Source organism: Rhinopithecus bieti, unplaced genomic scaffold (genome assembly GCF_001698545.2).
Source record: "Rhinopithecus bieti isolate Rb0 unplaced genomic scaffold, ASM169854v2 scaffold_24306, whole genome shotgun sequence".
In the NCBI taxonomy this organism is placed as follows: domain Eukaryota; kingdom Metazoa; phylum Chordata; class Mammalia; order Primates; family Cercopithecidae; genus Rhinopithecus; species Rhinopithecus bieti.
The window spans coordinates 491,049-516,439 of NW_016811898.1; the positions used below are offsets into that span (position 1 = coordinate 491,049).

General features: G+C 41.9%; 1 protein-coding gene across 1 annotated transcript in view; it reads left to right on the forward strand.

The window, feature by feature from the left end:
- The window catches only part of DNER (delta/notch like EGF repeat containing), a 326,985-nt gene that overhangs the window by 230,865 nt on the left and 70,729 nt on the right, over nucleotides 1-25,391 (forward strand). The window contains exon 8 of the mRNA XM_017895295.1: nucleotides 19,342-19,455. Coding sequence (XP_017750784.1) covers nucleotides 19,342-19,455 — 114 coding nt within the window. The remainder of the gene's footprint in view (nucleotides 1-19,341; nucleotides 19,456-25,391) is intronic.

Sequence of the window (25,391 nt, forward strand, 5' to 3'; positions counted from 1 at the left end):
CTGGATAGTCTTGTTTATTTTTGAAAATGGGGTATTGAAGTCCTCTGCTATTGTGTTGCAGTCTAACTGTTCCTTCAGATATATTAATATTTGCCTTATATATGTAGGGGCTCTGAAGTTGGGTACATATATACTTATAATTGTTATATCCTCTTATTGAATTGACCCCTTTGTCATTATATAATGACCATCTTTGCCTCTTTTTACAGTTTTTGACTTAAATTCTATTTTATTTTATTTAAGTATAGCTATCCCTGCTCTCTTTTGGTTTCCACTTGCATGGAATGTCTTCTTACATTCCCTTCCTTTGAATCTATGTGTATCCTTAAAAGTGAAGTGAGTCTCTTGTAGGCAGCATAGAATTGGGACTTAAAAAAATTCATGCATCCACTCTATGTCTTCCGTCTGGAAAATGAATCCATGTACATTCAAAATAATTATTGATAAGTAAGGACTTACTACTCTCTTTTTGTTTATAGTTTCTCTTTTAGTTCTCATTTTGATTCTTAATATAATTGCTTGGAAGCAGGAGGTGATGTTTTAACTTATAAATTTTAATGAAGTCATATACATGTTTTCACAATATGAAATGGATTATAGATTTTGATCAGTAAAGTTTCTGTTTTGAAAGGAAAATTTTAATGAAGTGTAATTGATATTTTTCTTGAAACTTTCTCACAATACTTTCAGAAAGAAAGGGATTGTCAACAGCATCAATTACTGCAAGAAAATCTAAGAGGAGGTTATTAAACTTAGTAACAAAGTTTTTCAAGCCACTGGTGGTTTTCCATTACATTGACCTGACATAAGTTACATCAGAAGCTTTGAGGTCTCTTTAAAAGACTATAAGGACAGGAGCAAGAAGAGTAACTAAGAGGTACCAAACACTCTGTAGGGCAATACTGTGACTAGAGCTGTCACATCCTCATAGTCTACATGTGGCCAATAAGTTATTGGACTGACCGCCTACCTCAACCTCCCACCAGGTGAAACTGGTTGGCAGTGATGAGCTGAATAGGAGGTAGGCATGATGTGAGAACGAGTGAGCAGCAAATACAGATTGCTCTAAAAATAAGTTTAGTGGAAAAATTAATATGAGGAACAGAATCAAAGAAAGGTCTCTGTGATGGTTTGCTTTATGTGTGAACTTGACTGGGCCAGAGGGTGCCCAGACGTTTGGTCAAACATTATTCTGGGTGTGTCTATGAGGATGTCTCTAGATAAGATTAACATTTGAATTGGTAGACTAAGTAAGTAGTATTACCCTTCCTAATGTGGGTGGGCCTAGGTTGAGGACCTGAGTAGAACAGACAGGCTGAGTAAGAGGGAATTCCTTCTGCCTGACTGCCTTGAACTGGGACATTGGTCTTCTCTTGCCTTCCAACTTCAGTGAAAACATTGACCCTTCTTGGGTCTCAAGCCTGCTAGCTTTCAGACAGCAACTTACACCATCTCTCCTGGTTCTTAGGTCTTTAGACTCAGACTGGTATTGCATCATTGGTTTTCCTTAGTCTCCAGCTTGCTGACTATGGATATGGGGAATTCTCAGCCTCCATAATCGTATGAACCAATGCCTTATAATAAATCTCTTTATATATCTCTCCTATTGGTTCTATTATAAAGTGGCTAAAACCTTGACTGAGCTACATTCTAGTATTTTGTGAAAGATAGAATTTGTTAGTGATGAAATTATATATGTAGCTGAATAGATTTCCAAGCAAAGTGTGGAAAGGCTGGATCCTCTTGAATACTGAAGTAAAATGTAAAAGGAGAAAGATGAATTGAAAAGGAAATTGTTAAGCCAAAATGGATCAGAACTTGAAGATTTGGAAAATTCTGTCTGTCTATATTACAAAAAATGGGAAAGTTTTCTGAAGAAAATACTTAAGGTTATGGCTGAGGAACCATTTGATAAAGAGATCATGGATATGATTCATGGGTTTAATCAGCAATCTCAGCAGAAGTCAGGAATTGAGATGGGATTTTACCATCAATGACACTGTCAGTTTGAACTAAAGGGGACAGAGAAAGTAGAGGTGGAATGAAGGAAGGCTGTCAGACATCTTGGAATCTATAGGACTGGAATATAGAGCTATTCAGCTGTGAATATGAGCTGTTCTTCAAGGAAAGGGAAAGATGGCCCCAAAGGAGAGTCAGAGATCAGCGGGGCTATAACTCCCACCACAGAGACGGTGTAATCCCACCTCTACTCCAGGTCTGGGGACAAGGCTTCCTCCTTGGTTTCTAAGGGTAGGACAGCCTCCCAGATTTCAATGGGCCTGGATGACTCCGCCCAGTGTCTCTGGGGCAGGGCTGCTCTGCAAAGCTGTGGGGTGACACTGCCACACCAGGGGCCTGGAGGGTACAGCATCAAACCAAAGAGGATTGCTCTTGAGCAGTTACGTTCTGATGGATTTTGCCTTGCTAGAGTTTTAGACTTGCTTGGGACTTGTCACCTGTTCTTTCCTTCCTGATTCTTCCTTTTGGAATGGGACTATCTATCCTACACCTGTCCCACCATTGTATTTGGAAACATGTAACTTGTCTGGTTTCACAGGTTCATGTGTGGAGAGGAATTTTGCCTCAGGATCAATCACACTTTGAGTTTCATTCATATCTGATTTAGATGGTACACGGATGAGACTTAGGACTTTAGAGTTTAGGTGTTACGCTAGAGTGAGTTAAGATGTTTGGGGCTGTTGGGAAGGAATGAATGTATTTTGTGTGTGAGAAGAACATGAATTTTGGAGGGTCAGAGGTGGAATGCTGTGGGCTGAATTGTGCCCCATTAAAATTGGGCTTTATTCTTCATTTGTTTCTCATGGAGTCCTAATATCATACTATTCGATTCAGGACAAGGTTCCTGGAGAGGTTCCTGTAACTTATTGCCTGAAGTTACATGAACCCTAAGTGCCAGAGTCAGGTACAAACCTGGTACTGTCTGCCCTGGAATCTAAACCCTTATCTGTTTCACTTGACCACAGCTTCTGAGCCAGCAGTTTAAATCCTGTTGCCACTCTTACCCTTTTCTAGCTGGGCTCCGTGGGAGGATTGCACAACCTCTCTGGGCCTGCTTCTTCATCTCTGCAAAGAGATGAGAACAACCCTCATCACGGCTGGTTATGAGTATTGAAGGAATGCAAATACCTGGTCAGTTGTCAATCCATCATACACCCAACACCTAGCCTAGAGCCTGACACATAGCAGGTGTGCAATAAGGACTTGCTGAATGAATGAATGGACGAATAGAATGGGATACAATTCTATATGAGCCATACAGGTGTATGATGAGGGCTCAATTCTCTTATTTCTTTTTCCTCTTCTCTCTGTCCCTCAGCTTCTCCCTGTAGCATATGTGTAATTTGTAACTGGCTTGAGGGCAGCAACAATTCTATTACTCTTGAGTTTTCGATGGAAAACTCAGTGCCAAGCCCTGTGCCTTGTACATAGTAAACACACAATGGCTGATTAAGTTGCAATTTAATGTCTTTAATCAGGGTTTACTAATATTATATTTTTAAAAAGCCTTCTAATTTCAAGAATATAATTCTTCCTCAAAGGACCTATTTCCTTTTCTGAAAAGAATAGCTGTGATACACGTTTAGAACCACCGCCAAAATATTAGCATTATGTAAAGCATTTTCAACTTCAAAGCACTACGTTGTTCCTACTAATTGGTGATTTCAGCCTGTTTTTGAAAACTTGTTATTTCTGAGGCGACGGGAATGTTGTTGCATGTGTTCGCTTCCCACATTTACTCTTCTGCACACTGACTAAGTGTTAGTGCCTTTGCGTTGTCAGTTTGAAATGGGTCACCTTCTGCTGGAAACAAATCCCGAGTAGAATTTTCTGAGTCCCCAAACCCAGCCTTTTTCACCTCAAGAAGTAAGTGAATTAGCAGATTGTGAAAGCAGGTTTTAAAAAGTAGGTTAGGCTGGGTGTGGTTCTAATCATGTCTCTAATCCTGGCGCTTTGGGAAGCTGAGGCAGGAGGATAACTTGTGGCCATGAGTTTGAGACCAGTCTGGGCAACATAGCAAAGTCCTGTCTTTATGAAAAATAAAAAAAGCTTAGCTGGGCATGGTGGTATGTGCCTGCAGTCATAGGTATTTCAGAGGCTACGGCAGGAGGTTAGCTTGAACCCAGGTGTTTGAGGCTGCAGTGAACTATGTTTGTGCTACTGCACTCCAACCCGGGTGACAGACTGAGACCCCCATCTCAAAAATCAACAAATAAGTAAAAAATGAGTTGTGAGTTTTAGACTGGCAGAAACCTCGGAAGTTGCCTCTGTATGAAGCATGGAAGCCATATTGACTCCGTCAGGCTGTGGGACTTGACCAAGGTCACAAAGCTCATGGGGGAAACCGGAATGTTCGGGGCCCATCTCAGGAGTCAAAGAGTGTGTTTCACTGCAACATGTTAATGTCTGTGAATTTTCCGTTAGTTATGAATAGAGTGGAAGGTATGAACTTCCTTATGGTCTATGAATATATTGCCCCCTGTGTCACTCATCCCTTCTCAGGACCAGACATTGCACCCCTTGGGGTTCAGAAAGACAAAACAAAACTAGTGACATGGTATGTCAGGGCTTCAAGTTAGCCACTTCTACCTACTGGTTGTGTGACCTTGTGTGATCCTCCTCACCTTTCTTAACTCCTGGTTTCCTCATCTTTAAAATAAGGAGTTGTAGTAAGGCGTATTCATTCAACAATTATTTACTGAATGTGCACTATGTGCCAGGGATTTTTCCAGGTGCTGAGAGTACAACTGAGAACCAAGCAAAGTCCCTGTGCTCGTGGAAGTCATATTTCAGTGAGAAAGATGACTAGACAATATGCCTATGCATTTGGTGTGCATATACAGTGTATGCGTGTGTATGCTTGCATATATGTAGTGTGTGTGTGTGTCTGTGTGTGTAATCACGGCAAAAATGGGAAAAATGGGAAAGTTGTTCTGAAGAGAATACTTAAGGTTGGGGCTGAGGAACCATTTGATAAGATACCATGGGTGTGATTCATGGATTTAATCAGCCATCTCAGTAGAAGCCAGGAATTGAGATGGGATTTTACCATCAAAGACACTATCAGTTTGAACTACAGGGGAAGGAGAAAGTAGAGGTGGAGTGAAGGAAAGTAGAGGTGGAAGTGCAGGCAGAGGGAATAGTTATGTGCTATGCGCATGTGCTATGATCTGTGTTTGCATTCCCCTAAATTTCCTATGTTGAAACCTAATCACCAAGGTGATGGTATTAGATGGTGGAGCCTTTGGGAGGTGATTGGGTCATGAGAGCTTCACCCGATGAGGGGACTAGTACCCTCATGAAAGAGGGCCCAGAGAGTTGCCTTCTTTTTCTGCCATGTGAGGGCACCTCGAAGGTGCCGTCTATGAGGAATGGGCTCTCACCAAACACTGAATCTGCCTGCACCTTGTAAATTTCCTAGTGTCAAGTATTTTGCTCTAGCAGCCTGAATGGACCAAGATAACGTGCAAAGGTCCTGATGCAGGATTATGCCCAGCGTGTTTGAAGAGCCAGAGCACAGTGCCCAAGAGAACCTGCGATGAGAACTGAGCAAGCTGAGAAGGAACCTGGATCTGGCCACGGAGGAAGGACAGGGAGCTCATTCTGAGAGTGACGGGAAGCCACTGAGGGCATGAACTGGGCTGGGCCATTGGATTTTCCGCTTAAAAGGATCACTGTGGAGTCTGGGGAAGAATAAGCGTAGGGAGGACAAATTGGAAAACCAGTTAGGAGGTTATTTTTAAAATGTATGCATTTATCAGGCTAGAGATAAGAACAGCTTGACCACTGTGGTGCTGGAAGTAGTGAGACATTTTGGATTTGGGATATATTTGATATATTTGAAGGTACAGCTGATAACACTTCCTAGTGTGCTGAGGTATGAATGGAAGTGGAGAGTTGTAGATGACTCCAAAGTTTGTTTGTTTTTTTAAATAACAGCTTTATTGAGATACAATCCACATACCGTTAAGTTTACAATTCAGTGCTTTTTAGTTTATTCATGGAGTTGTGCAGTCATCACCATAATCAGCTTTAGAGCATTTTATCACCTCTGAAAGAAGCCCTCTACCCTGTAGCTATCACTTTGTGACCCTATCATCCTCCCCACCCCCAGCCCTAGGCAACCACCTATCTACATTCTGTCTCCATAGATTTATTTATTCTGGACATTTTAGAGATAAGTCTAAGTATATGATATGTAGTTTTGTGGCTGGTGTCTTTAATTTAGCATGTTTTCAAGGTTCATGCAGGTTACACCATGTATAACTGCATTCCTTTTTATGCCCGAATAATATTCCATTATATGGATGTACCACATTTTGTTTATCCCTTTATCTGCTGACAGACACTTGGAGTATTTCCACCTTTTGGCTATTGTGAATAATGCTGTTAAGACACTAAGACACTTAGCCTGATGTACTCCCTCTTCAATTTTCCTCCAGGATCATGTACTTCTAAACTTGTCTCCCTCTTTCTGCCATATTCCCTGTCCCTTCCTGCTTCTCTCCTGGCTTCTTGTTCTCAAGGATTCTCCGGCCTTCTCTATCTTTAAAGCAGTCCTGCAAACAAGCAGTGATTTGGAAATTCCCTGATGCTCCTTCCACATGTCCACCTCCTCCACTTCCTCCTCCTCCTTTTGTTGCTTCCTCTTCCTCTTCTCCTCCTCTTCCCTCTTGTCCTCCACTTTAATCTCCCCTTCTTTCTCTTCGACTCTCTCTTCCCCACTACTGCCACATATTGTTCCATCTTCAACTCATAATTTTCTACCCACTCCCTCATGCTGCTTTTCTCTCTTCTCCAAGGTCATCAGTGGTGCCCTTCTCGCTGATTTCCAGGGCTCCTTCCTAATCCTTATCCTGCCAAAGTTGATCGTTTTTCAGAAGCCTTCTCCCCTGGCTTCCATTGTACTGCCCTGTGCCTGCTCTCCTGAGACCTCTGCCACTCTCTCCTTCCTCCCCCCTCTTCAGCCGATCTCCTCTGCCTTGAGGAGAGGATGGATGGCTACCTCGAGGTGGATGGCTCCCAGACTCCCCTTCTAGCCAGCCTCTCACCTCAGCTCTTTGCCTGGACCAGGCAGCAATGTGTTTGCCGACTCCTCCTCCTCCTCTCCCTCCTCTTCCTCCCCTTCCTCCTCACCACCCTCCTGGTCGTGGTGCCAGCCTCTCTCTACCTCCTTTTCATCCCACACTTGATTCCAGCCTGGCTTTCTCGTGCATCCCTAGTTTCTATCAGTGGTGCCATCATCTCCCTCCTCACTTGGGCTGGAAGCTTGGCCATTATGCTCGCCGCCCTCATCTCAGTTATCTTTGGAGTGCCACCAAGTTTCCTTTATTTATGATGACTCTCCATCTGCCCTGGCTCTTCCTCTTCCATCGCCAATGCTCTGATTCAAGCTGTTGGCATCTGCCACCTGGGTGATTGTAACCTCCCCACAGGCCATGCTGCCTTACTCACAGCTGCCGAAGTGATACTTACGGAGCCAGGGCCTGGCTGACTGCAAAGCCTAGCTGGGCCAGGAGGCCAGATTGCCCGAGTGCAGCGCCTGCTCCCACTACTCATTTATTGTGTGAGCTGGGGAAAGTTACTTAATCTTCCTGGGCCTCAGCTGTCTCTCTGTAAATTGGGCATGGGTGATGGTATTCAATGTGCAACAATCCAATGATTGTGAAGATTAAATAAGATGATACAGGTAGTGTGCTTGGAAAGTGACCTGGTGCATAGTAAGCCCTCGTCAAATGTCAGCTGTTGCTATTGTTGTTGTGATTGTCAAGCCCTGCACAGAGCCCAATCACCACTTTCTTGGCCAGAGATTTGGCTTCAGCTCTTTCTGCATCTCCTGCTCTGGGGAGCCAGGTTGGAGCAAAGGGCACAGGAAAGCCAGGCCTGAGTGGGCCACTTCCTGCCCACTGTGTCTGGCCTCAGGGCTGGCCTTGGTTGGCCCTCACAGTCTTTTCCAATGAGCTTCATCAAAAGGGAAGAAAGAACATATATGAGGAAAGAAAGGGAGGTGGGGTTGGAGTCTGCAGTCCTGGGTTGAATTCCAGGCTGAGCCACTCACCAACTCTACTTAGCTCCTCTGAGCCCAAGTTCTCTTATCTATGAAATGGAATGGTGATCGTGACCTTGTAAAAGAAAACACACAAGAACACACAAATGCACACACAACACGCATGTGCACTCATACACATGCCTATGCAACACATGCACACATGCACACAACACACATACACAAACACAAAACACATGTACACACATATATAAATATAATATACACACAGTGCACACATCCACACAGACATACATACACAAACATCTATCCCCACATACACATCCACACACACTGGCACAGAATCAGTGAGCCATCAAGGGCACTTCTTTGTGGCCTCTAAACACTAGTAAGAGGAGGAAAGTTGAGAAGGATTGGAGTTTTCATTCTTCTAATTTCTTCTGCAAGGGCATTGCCCACTCCCCATCCCAGACATCCCTCTTGGAGTTCCCTCATTTCGTCCAGACAAGAACACCTGCTCCCAGGGAGAAGGGAGGAGAGACGTTAAGTCCCCCCAAATGGCAGTGAGTGGAACCAGGAAGAGATCAATATACAACACATCTTTACCAGGCCTGTACTCTGTGCAGAAACCTTTGAAAATGCCATGTCAGTGACCCCAACTCTTTGGTGCGTGGATTGGGGGCCCTAGCCCTGCCTTGTTTCCCCAGCACATGAGTGAGGCCAGCCTGGGCACTGCCATGCACATGTGCCTGCCCTGGGACCATTCTCCTGCTCATTTACTCAGTACGCTGTTTCATGGGAATGTGTCTTATCTCCTCATCTGGAGCCTAAGCTCCCTGAAGGTAGGAACTGTTCCTGAACTTCTTTTAGATTCCCCAAATGTGAATTTTCACTCACAAAAAATTCTTTCTGAAGAGTGAATGAATACCTTCTCTAGAGTTTGATTTACTACAAAAACTTAGAACTCAACTAATAAATGTAGTTGTATATATTTACATGTAGTTTAAGTCAATCCCCTGACTTGTCTGTCCCATGGCATAACATCTTAATTAATCTAATGTTTTCTTTGTTTTGCTTTCAACTTCTCAGGAGTAATCATCAGGGCATACTTAATGAAATATCTCCCCCTTTGAGTTACTGAATTCAAAGTATTAAATTATCTTCACCTTTGGAATCACCAGATTAAAAGATATAGCTGGCCTGTATCAATATTGCACTTTATTATTTGAGAGCTACAGAAATTGAATAAAAGGAATTATATTAGAGAGAGTGATGCATGGTGCTTATACAGTTATTAGTTTACTATATAATGAGTATTTATAGTGTCCCTGGCTCTGTGCTAGAGGCTGGCACAGAAGTAATCCATATCTGCCCTTAAAGAATAGGGAAGTAGATGTGTAAAGAATGAAATGACAGTTGCAATAATTGAGCCCAAGAACTCCCACTCATAAAAAGAAGAAAACCATGTCAACAGTGCAATCACTAAAGGCTTTTTGATGTCATATAATATTTGACTTTCACCCATTGGCCTCTGATTTTTATCCTCTGTAATTTGTGTTGTATGTGTAATTCACAAATGAATAATATTAATATTTGATGTTAAAAGACTGCTCCCTCCTAATTTTCGAGATGGTGGTTTTCAAACTTTAGCATGTACCTTGTATTAGTATCACCTGTAGGACTTCTTAAACCTCAGTTCCAGGCCCCAGCCCCAGAGTTTCTGTTTCAGAAATCTGGGACAATAATGGTCAATTTGCATTTGTAACGAGTTCCCAGGCAGTGCTGTTGCTGCTGATCTGGGAGACACATTTTGAGAACCACTGTTCTAAATTGCCTGTATAAAAACTGAGAGATCCCAAAATACTGGCATATTGCTTTGTCATTTTAAAATCCATAAATTCTTCATTCACTCAAAAAATATTGAGCCACGTGGGATGTGCCAAGCACAGTGCAGCCTCTTGTGGATTAAAGGGTACACTCCATAGAATGGCACCTGCTTGAAGTCATTATAGTCATTATCTTTATTTCCTCCGTGAGGGAAATGAAGGTCAAAGTCAACCCCTTGATGAGCTCACTCAGCTGATTGTTGTATCTCAGACCTTCCACTCCCCAAGCCACTGTCCTTCCCACTGTGCCTCTTGTCTATTTACTTGTTAGCTGTGGTTACTTTTTTCCCCAACGTTGAGATTAATTTTTCTAATTCTGCTGAATGTCAGCTTTCTGTCAAGCTTTTTTTTTTTTTGCATATTCCAATTTTAATTATATTTTACTTATTGTCGTTCATAGATGGGCTTCACATATCTCCCTTTATTTGCCTTTGGTTTATAAATCCTGTTTGTGTTTGTCCAGATGTGTTTGTCTTTCTCCTGCCAGCGAATCTTACTAGTTTTTTTCTGTGCAATAATTTCTGCCTTCCGACTTTAAAATAGGATGCCTCTGAGACTGAACATCTTCATGGTGCACTATTTATTCCCACTGTTTATTTCTTGCCTCCGTGTGCTAATATTAGGCACTGCATCTCAGCAGCCACGGCTGAGGCCCTGATACTGGCTGCTCAGATCCCCCCAGGGTGAGAGCTGAGACTGATGGGTTCTCTTGGTAGCATCAGCATTCGGTCCAGATCCAGCAGCCTCACCTCACTGCACAGGCCAGACTATTAAAAGACCAGGGGCGTTAAAAATAGCTCTCACTGCAATTCCCACCATGGGAGCCTTCAGAACAGCTCTCCAAAGAAACAATTAGACTCTGCCTCAGAGAGCCAAAGCAACACAGAAAAATATTTTTTTATTTCAATAGAGAAATCATGAAGTAAACATCATACACAAAAACAACTGTGCAAGGAAGGACAATGTCTAAAAAAATACTCACAACTGATTGATCGCCCTTGTTCTTTGTAATCTGACTCATTTAGCGAACGTCTCTTACCCCTCATGTAATTTGCCATTGACCTCTGGAAGGTTTTCTTCATTTGAAGGGTACAGGTGAAGTAGATAACAACATATGGGTTGGTGGGGGGGATTTTTTGTTATGTTGGAAATCAAAAGGTACCACTCAGATGGTATGCTGTTCTGAGATTCACAGGGAAACTCAGCCATTCTTCTCTCTCTAGATATGAATGCATTTTAAATTATATGTTATACTTAAATGTAAAATAGTATAAAATCAAACACTCTAAGCCTATGTTAGACCAAATGTAATCTGTGAATGCTCACTAATGGATGCATTTCCTTCACGTGTCTTGTCACTTTCTGCCTTTTGCATTTTTAAGAATTTACTCCCTGCCAGGCTTTGCTTCCTATGTCAGGGACTTGTTTCACCTAACATCATTGCTCACCGTCAGACCCTTTAAAAGCACGAAGCCTGAGTTGAGAGCTTTCCCAGCTGTGACATATGTCCTCAAAGGGCCTCCTTACCATATACCCTGAGTCACAACTTGTCTTCTATCTTTGTTATACTTCAGTGTTCTTCAAAGAAACAAAATCTCTGCAATTCCCTAAAAGGAGAGGTCAGTATTTTCAATAGTCATCTGTTTTTGAATGAATTATTTTACTTATTCATAAAATATCCCAATTGTAAATTCCTTAGGTTCTTAGGGTTTTGAGTCAATGTATTTTACAATGGCCTTGAATTTGCTAGGGATTCTAAATATTCCTAAGAATGCTGATTTTTAAAAAATGTTCTGAAGGTGCTATTTCTCTACTTTGTAAAGGAGTGGTTTCTGTTTAAGGGAAGATAAGAGGCTCTGAAACCAAAACAAAGGTTAATAGTCTGAAGGACTAAGGTTCCATTGACCCAAACCAGGACTTCTCAACCTTGGTGTTCAGGACATTTTGCCCTGGAGAATTCTTTGTGGTAGGAGACTGTCTCGTGTATTGGAGAATGTTCAGCAGCATCCCTGGCTTTCCCTACTAGATGCCAGTCACCCCTTCAGGCGTATGACCATAAATAAAGTCTCCTGACATTACCAATGAGACCTGGGGAAAGAATCGCCCCAGTCAAGAACCACTGACCTAAGGAATTAAGTCTGGATATGGGCTCCTGAACAACAACAACAACAAAATGAAGAGTTCTGCTTCAGCCTTGTTGATTTGCCATGTTGCAGAGACCTGTTGGAGGTGCTGGATGCTAGCTGGAGAAGCAAGATTGAAGTTCAGAAGAGGGCAGCATGATGCTCTACTGATCTCAGTCTGCCTAGAAAGGGAGGGGCCCTTTAGCAGGACAGTTGCTCATTGCGGTGTTTCCCAAGTTAGATGTACAGACCATGATGGCACCAAGGTGATTTTTGATGGCAGATATTTGAGATAACAATGTTTTTACTTTAATAGCTCTGCATTTGTTTTAATGTGCATTAGGAAAACGAGCAGCTAGCACATTCTACCCAGGCCGTTCTTGATATTATTGCTTAGGGAGAGGCTAAACCTAAGTTGAAAGATATAGTTGATTTTGGGACAAAAACTTTAAGCAAGTGGATTCACTCCTTCAACAAATAATTGTATCAGGAAATGTTTAAGTTTGGAGGGTACGGAGGTGAACAAGGCAGAGAAAGTCCTGATTCTCAGGGAGTTTATGTTCTTAGAAGGAAACCAATTAAGAAAATCATTGTAGGTAATGATAAGTATACTGTGATGAGCACACAGGAGCCCTGGGGGTACAAAAGGGGCCTCCAGGGATACAGCCCTGCTCCCATGGGTCACCTTCTGGGTGGGGAGGTAACAAGTATGTGTGTGTGTTTCAAGTAGAAATAAGAGCGAAGTTTTAGAATAAACAAGGACAAAAAGCCTGAGGTCTGAGCAAGTGACTTCTGAGCTTAGAGTTAACTAATGAAAGAGGGTGGGCACAGAAGGCTGCAGAGTCAGAGGAAACAGCCCTGCAGTGTGACCCCAGGGTCCGGGGGTGAGGTTTCTGGCGTCCCAGAATGCCCTTTGGGCACAGAGAAGACTATTTGAAATTATCTTTTGTATGTGTTCCCTTGTGAGAAGTAAACTTAAACACTGTAATGATTCTCAAGCTCTGTTCAACATCCCAGTGGGTTCTGACTTAATCTTATCTTTCAACTTAAATTCATCAATCAAAAACCAATTACTCAGCTAAACATTTTAATTAGAATCGTAAGTGTGATAGATTCTCTCACACACCACATTTTTCTCAATCATCACACATTCTTTGAATACCAATAGGCACAGATTAGCTTAAACCAGATACGAAGTGGCAGAACCATGGGCTTGATCCACGTCGTCATATCATCATCTCCATACTTGGCTCTATCTCTTCTTGCAGTTGGAAGACTCATACCACTAATGGAAGAGCTTCATTATCCTAAGCTAACTGTGGTTCTTGACCCAAATGAATTGCAGTTGGCGCTCAGAGGCCTCAGGTTGTTTCTGGGAGGGAGGTTTTTGGCTGTCTCAGGAGTCCTGGGCATCCAGGGTGATTCTTCTCATGTCAGTGAGATGAGCACACACAGGCCACCTCTCCCTATTATTGCCATCCAACAGGAAACTCCAAGCTCATACTCATCAACGGGCTTGATTTCAAAACCCACAGCCCCTGAGTCCCAGAGACATCATTGCTTAATTGTTCTGATTTTATTGGTCACTCCCACTAAGGTTGTAGCTATTTTCCTTCCCTCCTTAGTTGGATTTTGCACGTTTCTTTGTAGCTTTATTAAGATATGTTCATGTCTCCCTACCTAGTTCTAGAGACGACTTTAACGCTTTGATGCCCTTCTCTTAGGTCTTCCACTCTGTTGTGCAATTTATTTCTAAATCCTCCAATCTTTACTTCCTGATTTTACAGATAAAATTCCACTACACCTCCCCTAGTCCTCTCCTTTCCACCCCCAAAAGTTTATTGCTAACTTTCTTCAGTAATTTCTCCATCGCAGAACAATTTTAAATCTGTGCCCCACTTCTCTTTGCAGGGCAGGACTATAACTGCTTCTGTCGAATCCTGCATCCATCTCATGATTCTTTCTGGTCCTGAGGCCACAGCATGAAAAGAGTACGAATGCCTGTGAGCAGGAGCTTGGTGAGATTCGGAATAGAGTGAAGCCTAGGTGGCTGCAGCACGGTGGTCAGTGGCAGGAGTTGGGCCAAGATGAGGGGGCAGGGGCCACACCATGCAGTATCCTTTAGTCCCTGGGTAAAGTGTTTAGGTTTTATTCCAAACCTTTTGGGAAGCCACTGGAGGGTTTTAAGTAAGGAGTAATAATAGGATATGAATTATGTCTTAAAAAGATCTCTCTGGCTATTCCTATGTGAAGAATGCATTGAAAGAAAGCAAGTGTGACAGCAGTGAAGACAGGGGCTGGGCAACCATTGCTGGAGTCCTGGTGAGAAGTGGTGAGGTTTAAATGGGACTAGACAATGTGAAAGGTATTATGTGGTTGTGACAATAACTTGGCAGGTGGTTCATGAATGCTTGTGGTCTGGCCACGGGGGCTTAGAGGGAGTACCACTAGCTAGAGGAAAGAAAGACAATTGCTGATACTTGCCTCCATAGTTAGGTATAGACTTTTGTCATTTGGAAATCAAAACGAGGGAGTTTATCATTGTCGTGCATTTTTAGTCAAGTGTCAATGACATTCACACCTTTCCTGCACTCTTTTGTGCCTTCACATGGGTTTTTCTCCATGTCTTGCCCACCTTGCACTTGGGAGCTCTGGCATAGGTTTCCAGGGCTGAAATGCCTGTTGTGTGTGCATGCTAGAGCAAATTCTTCCATAACACACACAGAATGGCCACTGTGTATTACCTTTCACGTCTGCGGCAGCAGTACCATCGATCTTGCTTGCGTATCTTCTACAAGGTCCTCTGGGTGGCTGTCATTGCTTTCGTGGCATAAGGAAATATTATCCATAGTTGGCACGGTTACTTTAGTCCCTAAAGAACAGACTGACTTTTAGCAGGATGGAAGAAAGAAAACCCAGGCAAAACTTTAATGGTATTTTTCATTTAGATTTCTACCAATCACTCATTTAGTTTTGACTCCTTGATTATGAGATCAAATAAAAAACCAAAGGACACAGGAAGGGTGATTTGTGTAGCCCTTAGGTATCCAGTTCAGAGTATTCCATGTATATTAATACCAGTGATTTGTCCAACACCTTCAGTGAAGCCTCTGCTCTCTGAGGATCTAAGGAGTGACTCGCTGGTATTTGAGAGATAAGCTTCTGGCTCCTTGTCCTCTGCCTCTCCTCTCCCAGAGCTGTCTTCACTTGGCTAGTAATGCAACTGTAAAGGGAGTAATACAATTGATGATGGTACTCTTGGGACTGCCAACTAGTAACTCCCTGGAGGCCAAGAATAATACCTGGTCCTCTTGGTGAGTCTCGTGTGGACGATTGTTAGGTCTTGAGCTCCTGCCATCATGGTCCATACATCTACTTGGGGAAACACTGCACTGAGCAACTGTCCTGCCAAAGGGCCCCTCCCTTTCCAGGCAGACTGGGGTGGGTAGACCATCATGTTACCCTCATCACCTTTGCAGATCCGTAGCTGGTTATTGCCAGTAGCACTGGCCACCTGCAGGTGAGGACGCTCAGTGGTCCCGTAATCCCGTGATCTCAGCCCTGCCTCCCTGCTTCCTCCTACTCCCCAACGCATGCTCCTCCATTAGTGTTATTCATCTTCAGTAGCACTGAACCCATAGACATGTCAATATGCTCATACTTTACGGGTTTAGAGCATTGCACATAATCTTTTTCTCCATAGTTCCATGTTTCCTGTGTTTTCAAAATCTTTAATATAAAGACTTTAAAGCTCAGGGAAAAAAAGCAATGACAAAATGTTGAATATGGACCACTGTTTCTCATTGGAGGGAACTATTGGCATTTTGAATGTGACAACTCTGTTATTAATATATTAGACCCTCTCAAGTCCTGCAAGACCTCAGTATCTTTATCCACAAAACGCCGGTGAGGTCCCGAAGCTGTTATGACAATTAAAAATGTAAATTAGCCTCTTTGATTGAAATCTCACCAAACTTGCATACAGTATTGGGGCACTTAACAGCATTGAAGATTCACCTCACTTATAATTTATTAGATCTATAAAAATTAAGTGCATGGGAAGATTTGTGCATTATCAGACAGTTGTGGTTCTTAAGAAAATTGTTGATATTATTAAATATATATAAATATGTTTTAAAGTGTTTAATTAAATTTGTAAATGGAATGAAATATTAATTAAAGACACCATTAAAAGTGATCTTTAAAAAAGTCTCCTTTTGCTAGAAACGCATACTGAAATATTTACAGGTGAAATGAAATTTGATTTTAAATACCCTCATGGGGAACCCAGGAAAATATGAGGAGACTAGATGAAATTAAACAGACAAAATGCTAATAATGGTTGGAGCTGGGTGATGGATATGTGAGGTTCATAACCTCGTCTCTCTATGTTTAAGTATGTTTTAAATCCTTAGATAAAAAGTAAAAAGGAAGTGATTGTTAAAATTTTATTGAAAGAACTTTGAAGTTCAGAGTCCTGCACTCTTCTATTTTTTCTGTCTTGTGGGGATGTACATCTCTCACATCTGAGACTGAACTGGCTGCTGGCTGTGCGTCGTGGTTTTGTGTGATCCTGTGGTCACAATTCTGACGTCTTTCCAAGGACAGAATTCATGATGCCATCTACATCCTTTAGGCCATTGTGCCTCTAAGAAGCTACCACTTGTAATCGGTTGTCTTTTCATAAATGTACTCTACTTTTCTAGCCATCTTGCAGAATCTTTGAAGCCAGGGATTTGAAAAAGTAATTCTTGGCGTCTCCAGCCTAAGCATAACCAACCACACATAGGCTATAAGTTATAGATGAATATTTATATTTGTGGATTTTATTATTTTACTTTTTTTTTTTTTTTTGAGATGGAGTCTCTCTCCGTTGCCCTGGCTGGAGTGCAGTGGCACAGTCTCGGCTCACTGCAACCTCAGCCTCCTGGGTTCAAACGACTCTCATGCCTCAGCATCCCCCACAGCTGGGATTTCATGCATGTACCACCATACCTGGCTAGTTTTTGTATTTTTGGTAGAGACAGGGTTTTGCCATGCTGGCCAGGCTGGTCTTGAACTCCTGGCCTCAAGTAATCTGCCTGTTTCAAACTCCCTAAGTGCTGGAATTACAGGCATGAGCTACCACACCTGAGCTGAATATTGATCATTTTTGTATCAAGCTCTGTGTCTCTTTCTGTGTATTTTCTTAGCCATTATTTTCTGTTATTTTACCTTCATACTAAATACCTGTTTGTTGACGATGGTGATGCATAGTGCCTTAAGCGTAACCTCAGGTATACTGTGTGAAAGGGCTTGGACGCAGGGCCCTGACTCCCTGTACGACTGTGTGCAAATTACTTAACCTTCGTAATCCTCGATTTCCTCATTTGTTAAATGGGGTGATTCTCCACGGAATACTATGCAGCCATAAAAAGAAATGCGATCATGTCCTTTGTAGGGACATGGACGGAGCTGGAAACCATTATCCTCAACTGACACAGGAACAGAAAACCAAACACCACATGTTCTCACTTTTAAGTGGGAGCTGAATGATGAGAACACATAGACACATGGAGGAGAACAACACATACTGGGGCCTGTTGGGAGTGGGGATTTGAGGAAGGAGAGCATCAGGAAGAACAGCTAAGGAAGGCTGGGCTTAATTCCTAGGCGATGAGTTGATCTGTGCAGCAAACCACCATGGCACACGTTTACCTATGTAACAAACCTGCGCATCCTGCACAGTTACCCTGGAACTTAAAATAAAAGTTGAAGTAAACAAAACCAAGGTGATTCTAATAACACTAACCTCATAAGGTTACATGAGTATGGATGAGTTATGTATTAATTTGTGGATACATTATTAATATTAATTAATGTATGAATAAAAATAAGTGATCTTTTGTAAGTGTTGGCTATTATTTTTAGCCACAAAGTTATTCGCAGCATTCCTCTTAGAAACAATTCACTCTCCCTTATTTTGAATTTACAGCTTTTATTTAATCTGTTCTGGAATTTTGAAATAGCCTTTTTTTGGTGTTTGGATTTTTAGTTCATGCGCTTGTCTTACTCCTCTTCTCATACCATGAATTAGCTAGAGTCTCCCACACTGCTTGAGTGCCTGTGAGTAGGATTGCAAATGAATGCCTCCCCATTCCCAGTCTGTAATTTACAATCTATTCGGCAGGTAATTGAAGGTCAGGTGAATCATCTCTTTTCTAATATCACTGGATCTTTTTTTTTTGTAAATCTCAGATTCAAGTGCTAATGGCAGTCGTTCAAAACTAATAATTCAGAAAGACAAGTTTTTATGTAGTTGAAACTATCCTAGAAATAAAGTGTTACAGTATGATCGTAATTGTGTGGAAAATATCCATGACTAAAAAGTTTTGATAGGAGTTATCTCTACAGTACTGATGGTCCTGTCACTCAAATAACATAACCAAGGGCACATTTTTTTTCTTTTTCTGTTTAATGTCTTAAATTTTCCAAGCTTTCTTTACCGTGTTCCACTTTATGATGAGAAATTTATTAGCATTTTAGTTTTAAACTTTTCTCTCCAGGGGCTTTGTTTTAAAATTGATAAACAAAATTCTGGAATGTATTTAAAGCTTTTTGACTGCACAGGTGTTCCAATAGATTTACGTCCTTATTTCCTCACCACATGCATGTAGTTATTCTACAATCCAACAAAATCACCATGAGAGCCTTGTTTCACAGAGAATTTAGTTGGATTTGTGAACTAAGTAAGTATTAATAAAACATATTAATGTGCTTAGTGTTCTGTGTGCCTCAATCTCTTTATCTTGAAAGTGGGGGGAGAGGGTACAGAATTAACACAGGTGGGTTATTCTAGCTCCAAAATATTATACCTTAAAACTGCTAATACCTAGACATTTTCCTAATGCTTTTTATGTAGGCATTGTGATGGCCTAGGGAATGTGGCATTATCTCAGTTAGATCAAGCCGAACACCGTAAATTCCTGTGTCAGAAGGAAGCTATCAACGTGACATTCAGTCTCAGCTTCTGAAGGTTCTGACTGGTATTTCAAGATGAACCACAGACCTAATGCTGAAGAAATGTGGTCTTCTTGCAATAAAGATTTTTGCAGAGTAAATGATTTTTGAACGATGATTCTAAACTGCTATGATTATTTCTAACCTACCATAGTTTGTAAAAATAAATGAGATCTAGGAGCAGCTCAGCTGAAGGCTGCCGCTGCCTTCATTGGGCAGGTACCAGTTGAATCCATCAGTTCCTAGAGTGGCTCATGGTAGGTCTGGAATAGCTTATTTTATAAAATGTACATTTTGTTTTATTCAGGTTATACTGGAGAGCTTTGCCAGTCCAAGATTGATTACTGCATCCTAGACCCATGCAGAAATGGAGCAACATGCATTTCCAGTCTCAATGGATTCACCTGCCAGTGTCCAGAAGGTAATTACTATTTATTACTCCAGAAAGAACTTTTGTTTTTCTTTTTAAATTATAAGCTAATTTGATCAGCCTTATACTTTGTTTCTGCAAAACTCTACGCAAGAGAACTTCCTGTTTTGTTTGATTTATAAAACATAGAAGATAGTCCCCCTTTTTAGCTCTATGCTAGCATAGCTTGAAAATTATTTGAATATTAGACATAATCTAGGACTTTCTGTGATTTTATTTATACATTGAAAATGAATAGCTAATAAAATAAAATCTCTTTCTCATGGTGACAATTAAGAGTTCTATTTTGTTTCATTTTGATATGAGTTTACATTTAAAATTCAACATAAATTTCATCTACTTCTGTTTTAATCAACTTCATAATGCCTTAGAAAATTCAACTCACCTGAAAACCACATCGATAGGGCTACTTTTATTTTAAAAAGCAGCTTTACTGCTGGGATAGTTTTACCTGAAGAAGCAGGCAGATAATCACAGCCCTCAAGCTGGTGTTCACGAGATTATTTTGTAATTTGAGGAAGGCTTGTTCCCATTTCTGCTTTCAGGGATGTTATGGAAGGGATTATTTTAAACTGTTAATTTTGTAAGAATAACATGACATTAGATTGTTTTTTAGAACCAGCATGTAAGCTTCTGATCCACAGAAGTAACATTGAAAGCTACATAGAGTCACATCTACAGAAATTAGGTGTAGAGCCTGAGTGCCTAAGGATGCATCTCTGTGTTCACAATTACCTTAGACTACCTAAGGCTGAGAGACAGGAGGTGGGCGGCGGTACAGGAGGGTGTTGGTAAGAGGCCACTGGCTTCCCAGATAACCTAACGGCTTGGGCTCTCCAGGAGCTCCCCCTGTGATGGGTAGTACCTCATAATCGAGTATTTCGGAGAAGTGAACATCAACTAAGGAAGGGCAGGTCCTTGTCTTCCTGCTCACTTGGGCAGGGCAGGGGCCAGGGTTGGGGCCGGGGTGAGATGCCTGTGGCCTGCCCGGCCATCCCACTCTCTCACTGTGTGCTGGCAATGAGTTAAATGTGTTTGGCGAGCCCTGCTCTTCACCCTCTCCTTATTTTGCAGTGCAGGCTCAGCTCCCTTAAACAAATGTGAAACCTTGGAAACACTGCTGAAGGCTGATGACTGAGCAAGCAGCACCAGTCTTCGCTCACATAGAGCACTTTGCAGTTCTTAAAGCTCTGTCACACCCTCGATTAGTCAGTTGTCACTTAACTCTGACGGAAGGCCTTGCCGTTTAGTGTTTAGTCAAGGGCAGCCTTCAGGGTCGTTCTGGGACCGAATGAAATTTTTGTGCAAGTGCTTTAAGAACTCCAACATGCTTTCTTATTATTGCTGGGATTGTTACCTGAAAGTTACAATCAGGCCTCTGGAAGTTCGGATGGGGGTATTTGGCACAAAATCACACTAGTAATAAACAATGGCCCTTGAACTAAAAGCTAGGAATTTTGCTTGCACTCATACTACAATTTCCTAGTTGTTAATGTTTTGCTGAGCACTTCATGTATACCAGGCACTGTGCTAGGAGCTAGGATATCATGCTAAGGAAGGCTGAGATGGCCCCTCCACTAGTGCACAGACAGATAAGTGTGTCATCACATGCAGGAATAGGTGCCTTGAAGATGCGTAGAAGGGATGTGCCTGGGCTTGGAGAGCCAGGAGAGACTCCCATGTACAAAGACCCTAAGAGAGGAGAGGGAGGAGATGGCGCAGCTGAGGGCACGACTAAGCTAAGAGGTTGAGAAGAATCATGGTGATAGCAGGTGGAAGCAGGCAGGGCAAGGCTTGCAGGGCTGGGTGAGCCCCGCGAGGCCTTTCATCTTCATCCTAGAGGGGAGGGAGTCGGAGGGGGAGGTTTGAAGGCCAGCTCCACTATTTACTTACCAGCTTTTTCCCATGGGCATGTGGTTTTATACCTCCCTGCATCTTGGTGATTTTAATCTGTAAAATGGGGTGATGATTGTGTCTATGTTCTGGGATCAGTGGAAGGATTAAATGAGGTGAGACAGATAAAGTGCCTAGCACAGTGCCTGGCTAAATGCTGAGTACGCAGTAGCTATTTCATCACTGTTGTTTTCCTAATAATGATTCTTATTAAACCATTGATAAGCAGGGGAATTTGAACTTTTCATTCTGGAACAATGTTGAACATAAATTAGAGAGAGACAAGAGTGGGAATAAGGAGAAAAGTTTGGGGACAGTTGTAGAAGTCCAAGAAATAGATATAGGCTGCTAGGAATGGCAGGGCGGAATTTGAAAAAGAGGGGCAGATGGATTTGGAAGAACTTTGGAAAGAAAATGGAGGAGGCCTGAGAAGGAGCAAGGTGGTGGAAGGTGAGGGAGGGTGAGGCAGCGAGTCTGGGGCTTTGCAGTGGGTTGTGCCGCTCATGGAAAAACAGAAAAATGGAGAAGTGTTCTATGTTGGAGCCCTTGCGAGAGACCCTTGTGATAGTCACGTGGAGATGTCAGCTAGGCTGTGGCTCTGCATCCGGAAGAAGCCCGCGTTCATCTAAACACAGAGACAGAGCCTGTAGGTAGTAATTTAAACCCTGGATGCTGATGTAGGAACCTTTCTCCTTTATGCAGTGGCGCACCAGCCCCTCCACGCTGCCTAGATAAAGCCTAGAGAAAATGCGAGGCCCTGGAATTGACAAGATGAAGATGAGTTTTCCATTACAAAGACTTTTATTCAAAGGTTTGTCTTCATTGAAGACTGAGCAGGGAAAAGCAGGCTTTCATTGGAGTTTAGAAGAATTTGCTGGAATGTGTGGCAGCCTCTTAGCAGGAGCTCATACCTGGTGACTGGCATTTTTTAAGTAGCCTCTCTCACTGGCCTATCCTTACAGTGCTTGCTTTTGTGTATTGGCATTAACTCATATTTATAGAACACTTTGCACTTTAAAAAGAGCCTGTGTCAGCAGGTGTGGTGGCTTATGCCTGTAATCCCAGCACTTTGGGAGGCTGAGGTGGGCAGATCACTCCAGGTCAGGAGTTTGAGACTGGCCTGGCCAATATGGTGAAACCCCGTCTCTGCTAAAAATACAAAATTTAGCCAGGGCGTGGTGGTGGTGCACTCCTGTAATCCCAGCTACTTTGAGGCTGAGGCACAAGAATTGCTTCAACTCGGGAGGCAGAAGTTGCAGTGAGCTGAGATCGTGCCACTGTACTCCAGCCCGGGCGACAGAGCAAGATTCTGTCTCAAAAAGAAAATAAAAAATAAAAAGAGCCTGTGTCTCCAGGGTGTTTCTCACATCAGACATGCAGAGAGCTAGTGTGAGCAGAGCCTCAAATTCACAGAACGTCCTGGGGTTCAGAGCCAGCCCTGACCCTTGCCTGCCTCCTTTTCAGTTTCTCCACTGTAGGTTTTTGTTGATTCTGTCTGCCCTGCTTCCCTGTGTCATTCTTTGAGGAAAGGAAATGTATTTTATTCATCTTGTTGCCCATACCTAATTCCGGCACCTTTCCTACGGATCGTGTTTTATGTTAGCAGGAGGGATTAATATTTGGTAAATAATTTAATAATAGAAGTCAACACTTAGATATCACTCACTATGTCTGCTATTTTGTGCTAGGAAGCACACGCTGTTAATATTTCCATTTAACAGATTAGAAAACTGAGACACAAGAGGATCAATAACTTGCCTGAGGTTACATAGCCAGAAATGGAAACCCAACCCAGAAATCGGCTCCAGTGCTCCCAACTACTGTCCTATCCCATCTCTGAATATATTCTTTAAAGGAAATCCCATTATAATTTTAAAGATTATCTTCGTAACCATAATCATAAGTAAAATGTACCACAAAGAAAACTTCTGAATGTCTCTGCTGTTTACTTTCTTAAATCTGGAAAGAGTGAGAAGTTGTTATTTTTGGTAAGCAAGTGAAATCCTTTTGTAATAATTCCTCCCAGGCTGGAAAGCTGTTAGAACTGGGTTTTCCCTCCGGATAGAGCTCTCAACAGCACACATCCGCATCCTTTCTCTTTTCCGTCCTTTTCATCTCCATCTTGGACCTGGTTCCTTCAAGGACCTTTTTCCATCTGACCTGGGCAGGCCCGTAGAGGTTGAGCATCCTTCCTGGGTTCTGTGACTCCTGCTCCTTCCCAAAGTTCCAAATCAGGCAGCCCGAGAGCCAGCTGCAGTCACCTTCACAGCTGCGCTCCTCCAGGACATGTCTGCCCTTCTACACGGAGATTTCTATCCTTCATCAACAGTTTCTGTATTTCTCCTGAATTTCTGCTGAGCTTTTACTAGGTTCATGTTGGGAAAGTGTAGCTTCGGATTCTGGTTACAGTGGGGATGATAAGAGGTAGAAGTGAAATATCATGAATGTTTTCTAATGTCCACCTAATTGAATAACAGCAATGACAAAGATAAGCACTTAGAACCTGGCATTACTGCCTAAGAATTTATTGTGTTTGTATTTGGTTTAGAACTTTGAAATCCTTAAGTTTTAAACTAAATGCATTTTAATTCTGAAGTTGTCTAATTATATATATTTAGGATTACTGCATATTGGTATTTAAATATGTATATTTAAATATATGAATATATTTAGATACATGTATAAATACAGTCTGAATACTACTGTCTAGCCATTATCAGTATCTTAATTCCATCTCCCCTCCACTGAGAATTTGAAGTAGAATACCCATAAATTAATAAAGAATAAGAAGAAATCAATAGTGATGAAAGCCTCCAGCAATAAAGGACATCCATTGGCTCTGCAGCATGACCATCCCCTCCTGGAGAGCACACCTGGTCAAATGGAACCACTTTCCTGGCACCTACCTATTATGGAAGGCGTATGGCAATCAGAGACCAAAGTGAGAATATGGGGTTTCATGCACTATTTTGAAAACATATCATTTCATCCAATGCGTTTTAAAAACATTAAAGATATTTTCTCGCACTATTCCTACGGATAGGATTATGGAATACATAGATTTTGTATGAACTGCTCTTACACTGTAATTATGAAGTCAAGTATTACAACCAGAGAGAGGACTGACATCTTCCAGTGCTGTAACTATTAGAATGCAATGTTGGATTTTGCTATCAGACATCAAAGATCTTATAATCTGGAAACTGTCACAGCCAAGGATGGAGAGTTGGTGTCTCTCTCTGGCCTGGAGGTCAGTAGATTTGAGTCCAGGCCCCGTGACGAGGCAGTAGAGTGGAGTGGTTATGCGTGTGGTTTGGGGTCACACTACTTAGGTTTGAAATCCAGACCTACCTCTTTTGACAAGGTCTTGGCTTCTTTGAGGCTCATTTTTTAATTTATAAAATGGAGTAACACTAGTATACATTTTTAAAGTATGTGTGAAAGATGGGGAAAGCCCTTAGCACTGTGCTTTGCAAATAGTAGGGGCCGAGTAAATGTTAGCTATTATGATGATTGTTATTAATCAGTCATCTAACCTTGGGTGAGTCACATAATTTTATCTCTTCCACCCTTTGTTTCCTTCGGTAAAAAGGATGGAGGTTGACTACTACCTTTAAGGGACTCTGTTCTTCAACGTCTTTAATTCAGATATATCAGTTTAAAAGCTACTTCCTGAGTCAATAAATCCATGATGTTTCAAGTCATGTTTATAGAGAAAAGCTTCATAACCTCTAAGTGACTCTAGGGAATGTCTGGGGTCTAAATCTTTATGCTGGCCCACAGGTCCTGTAGGTTAAATTCCACTGCAACAAGCTCCAAGGGTTTACGAAACTATTTTTTTTTTTTTCATTTTATAGCCTTGGGTAACCTAGCTATATAAATCCTTTTGTTGAACTCAAATTTCAGTGGCAATGCTTTTCATCTTAAAGGGATTTGCAGACAACAGCAACACATGTCATAAAAGTTGCCTCTCAGATAACATGTATTGTTCAAAAACTGGGCATGTTACCCAGTCAGGATTTAGGAGTGATATA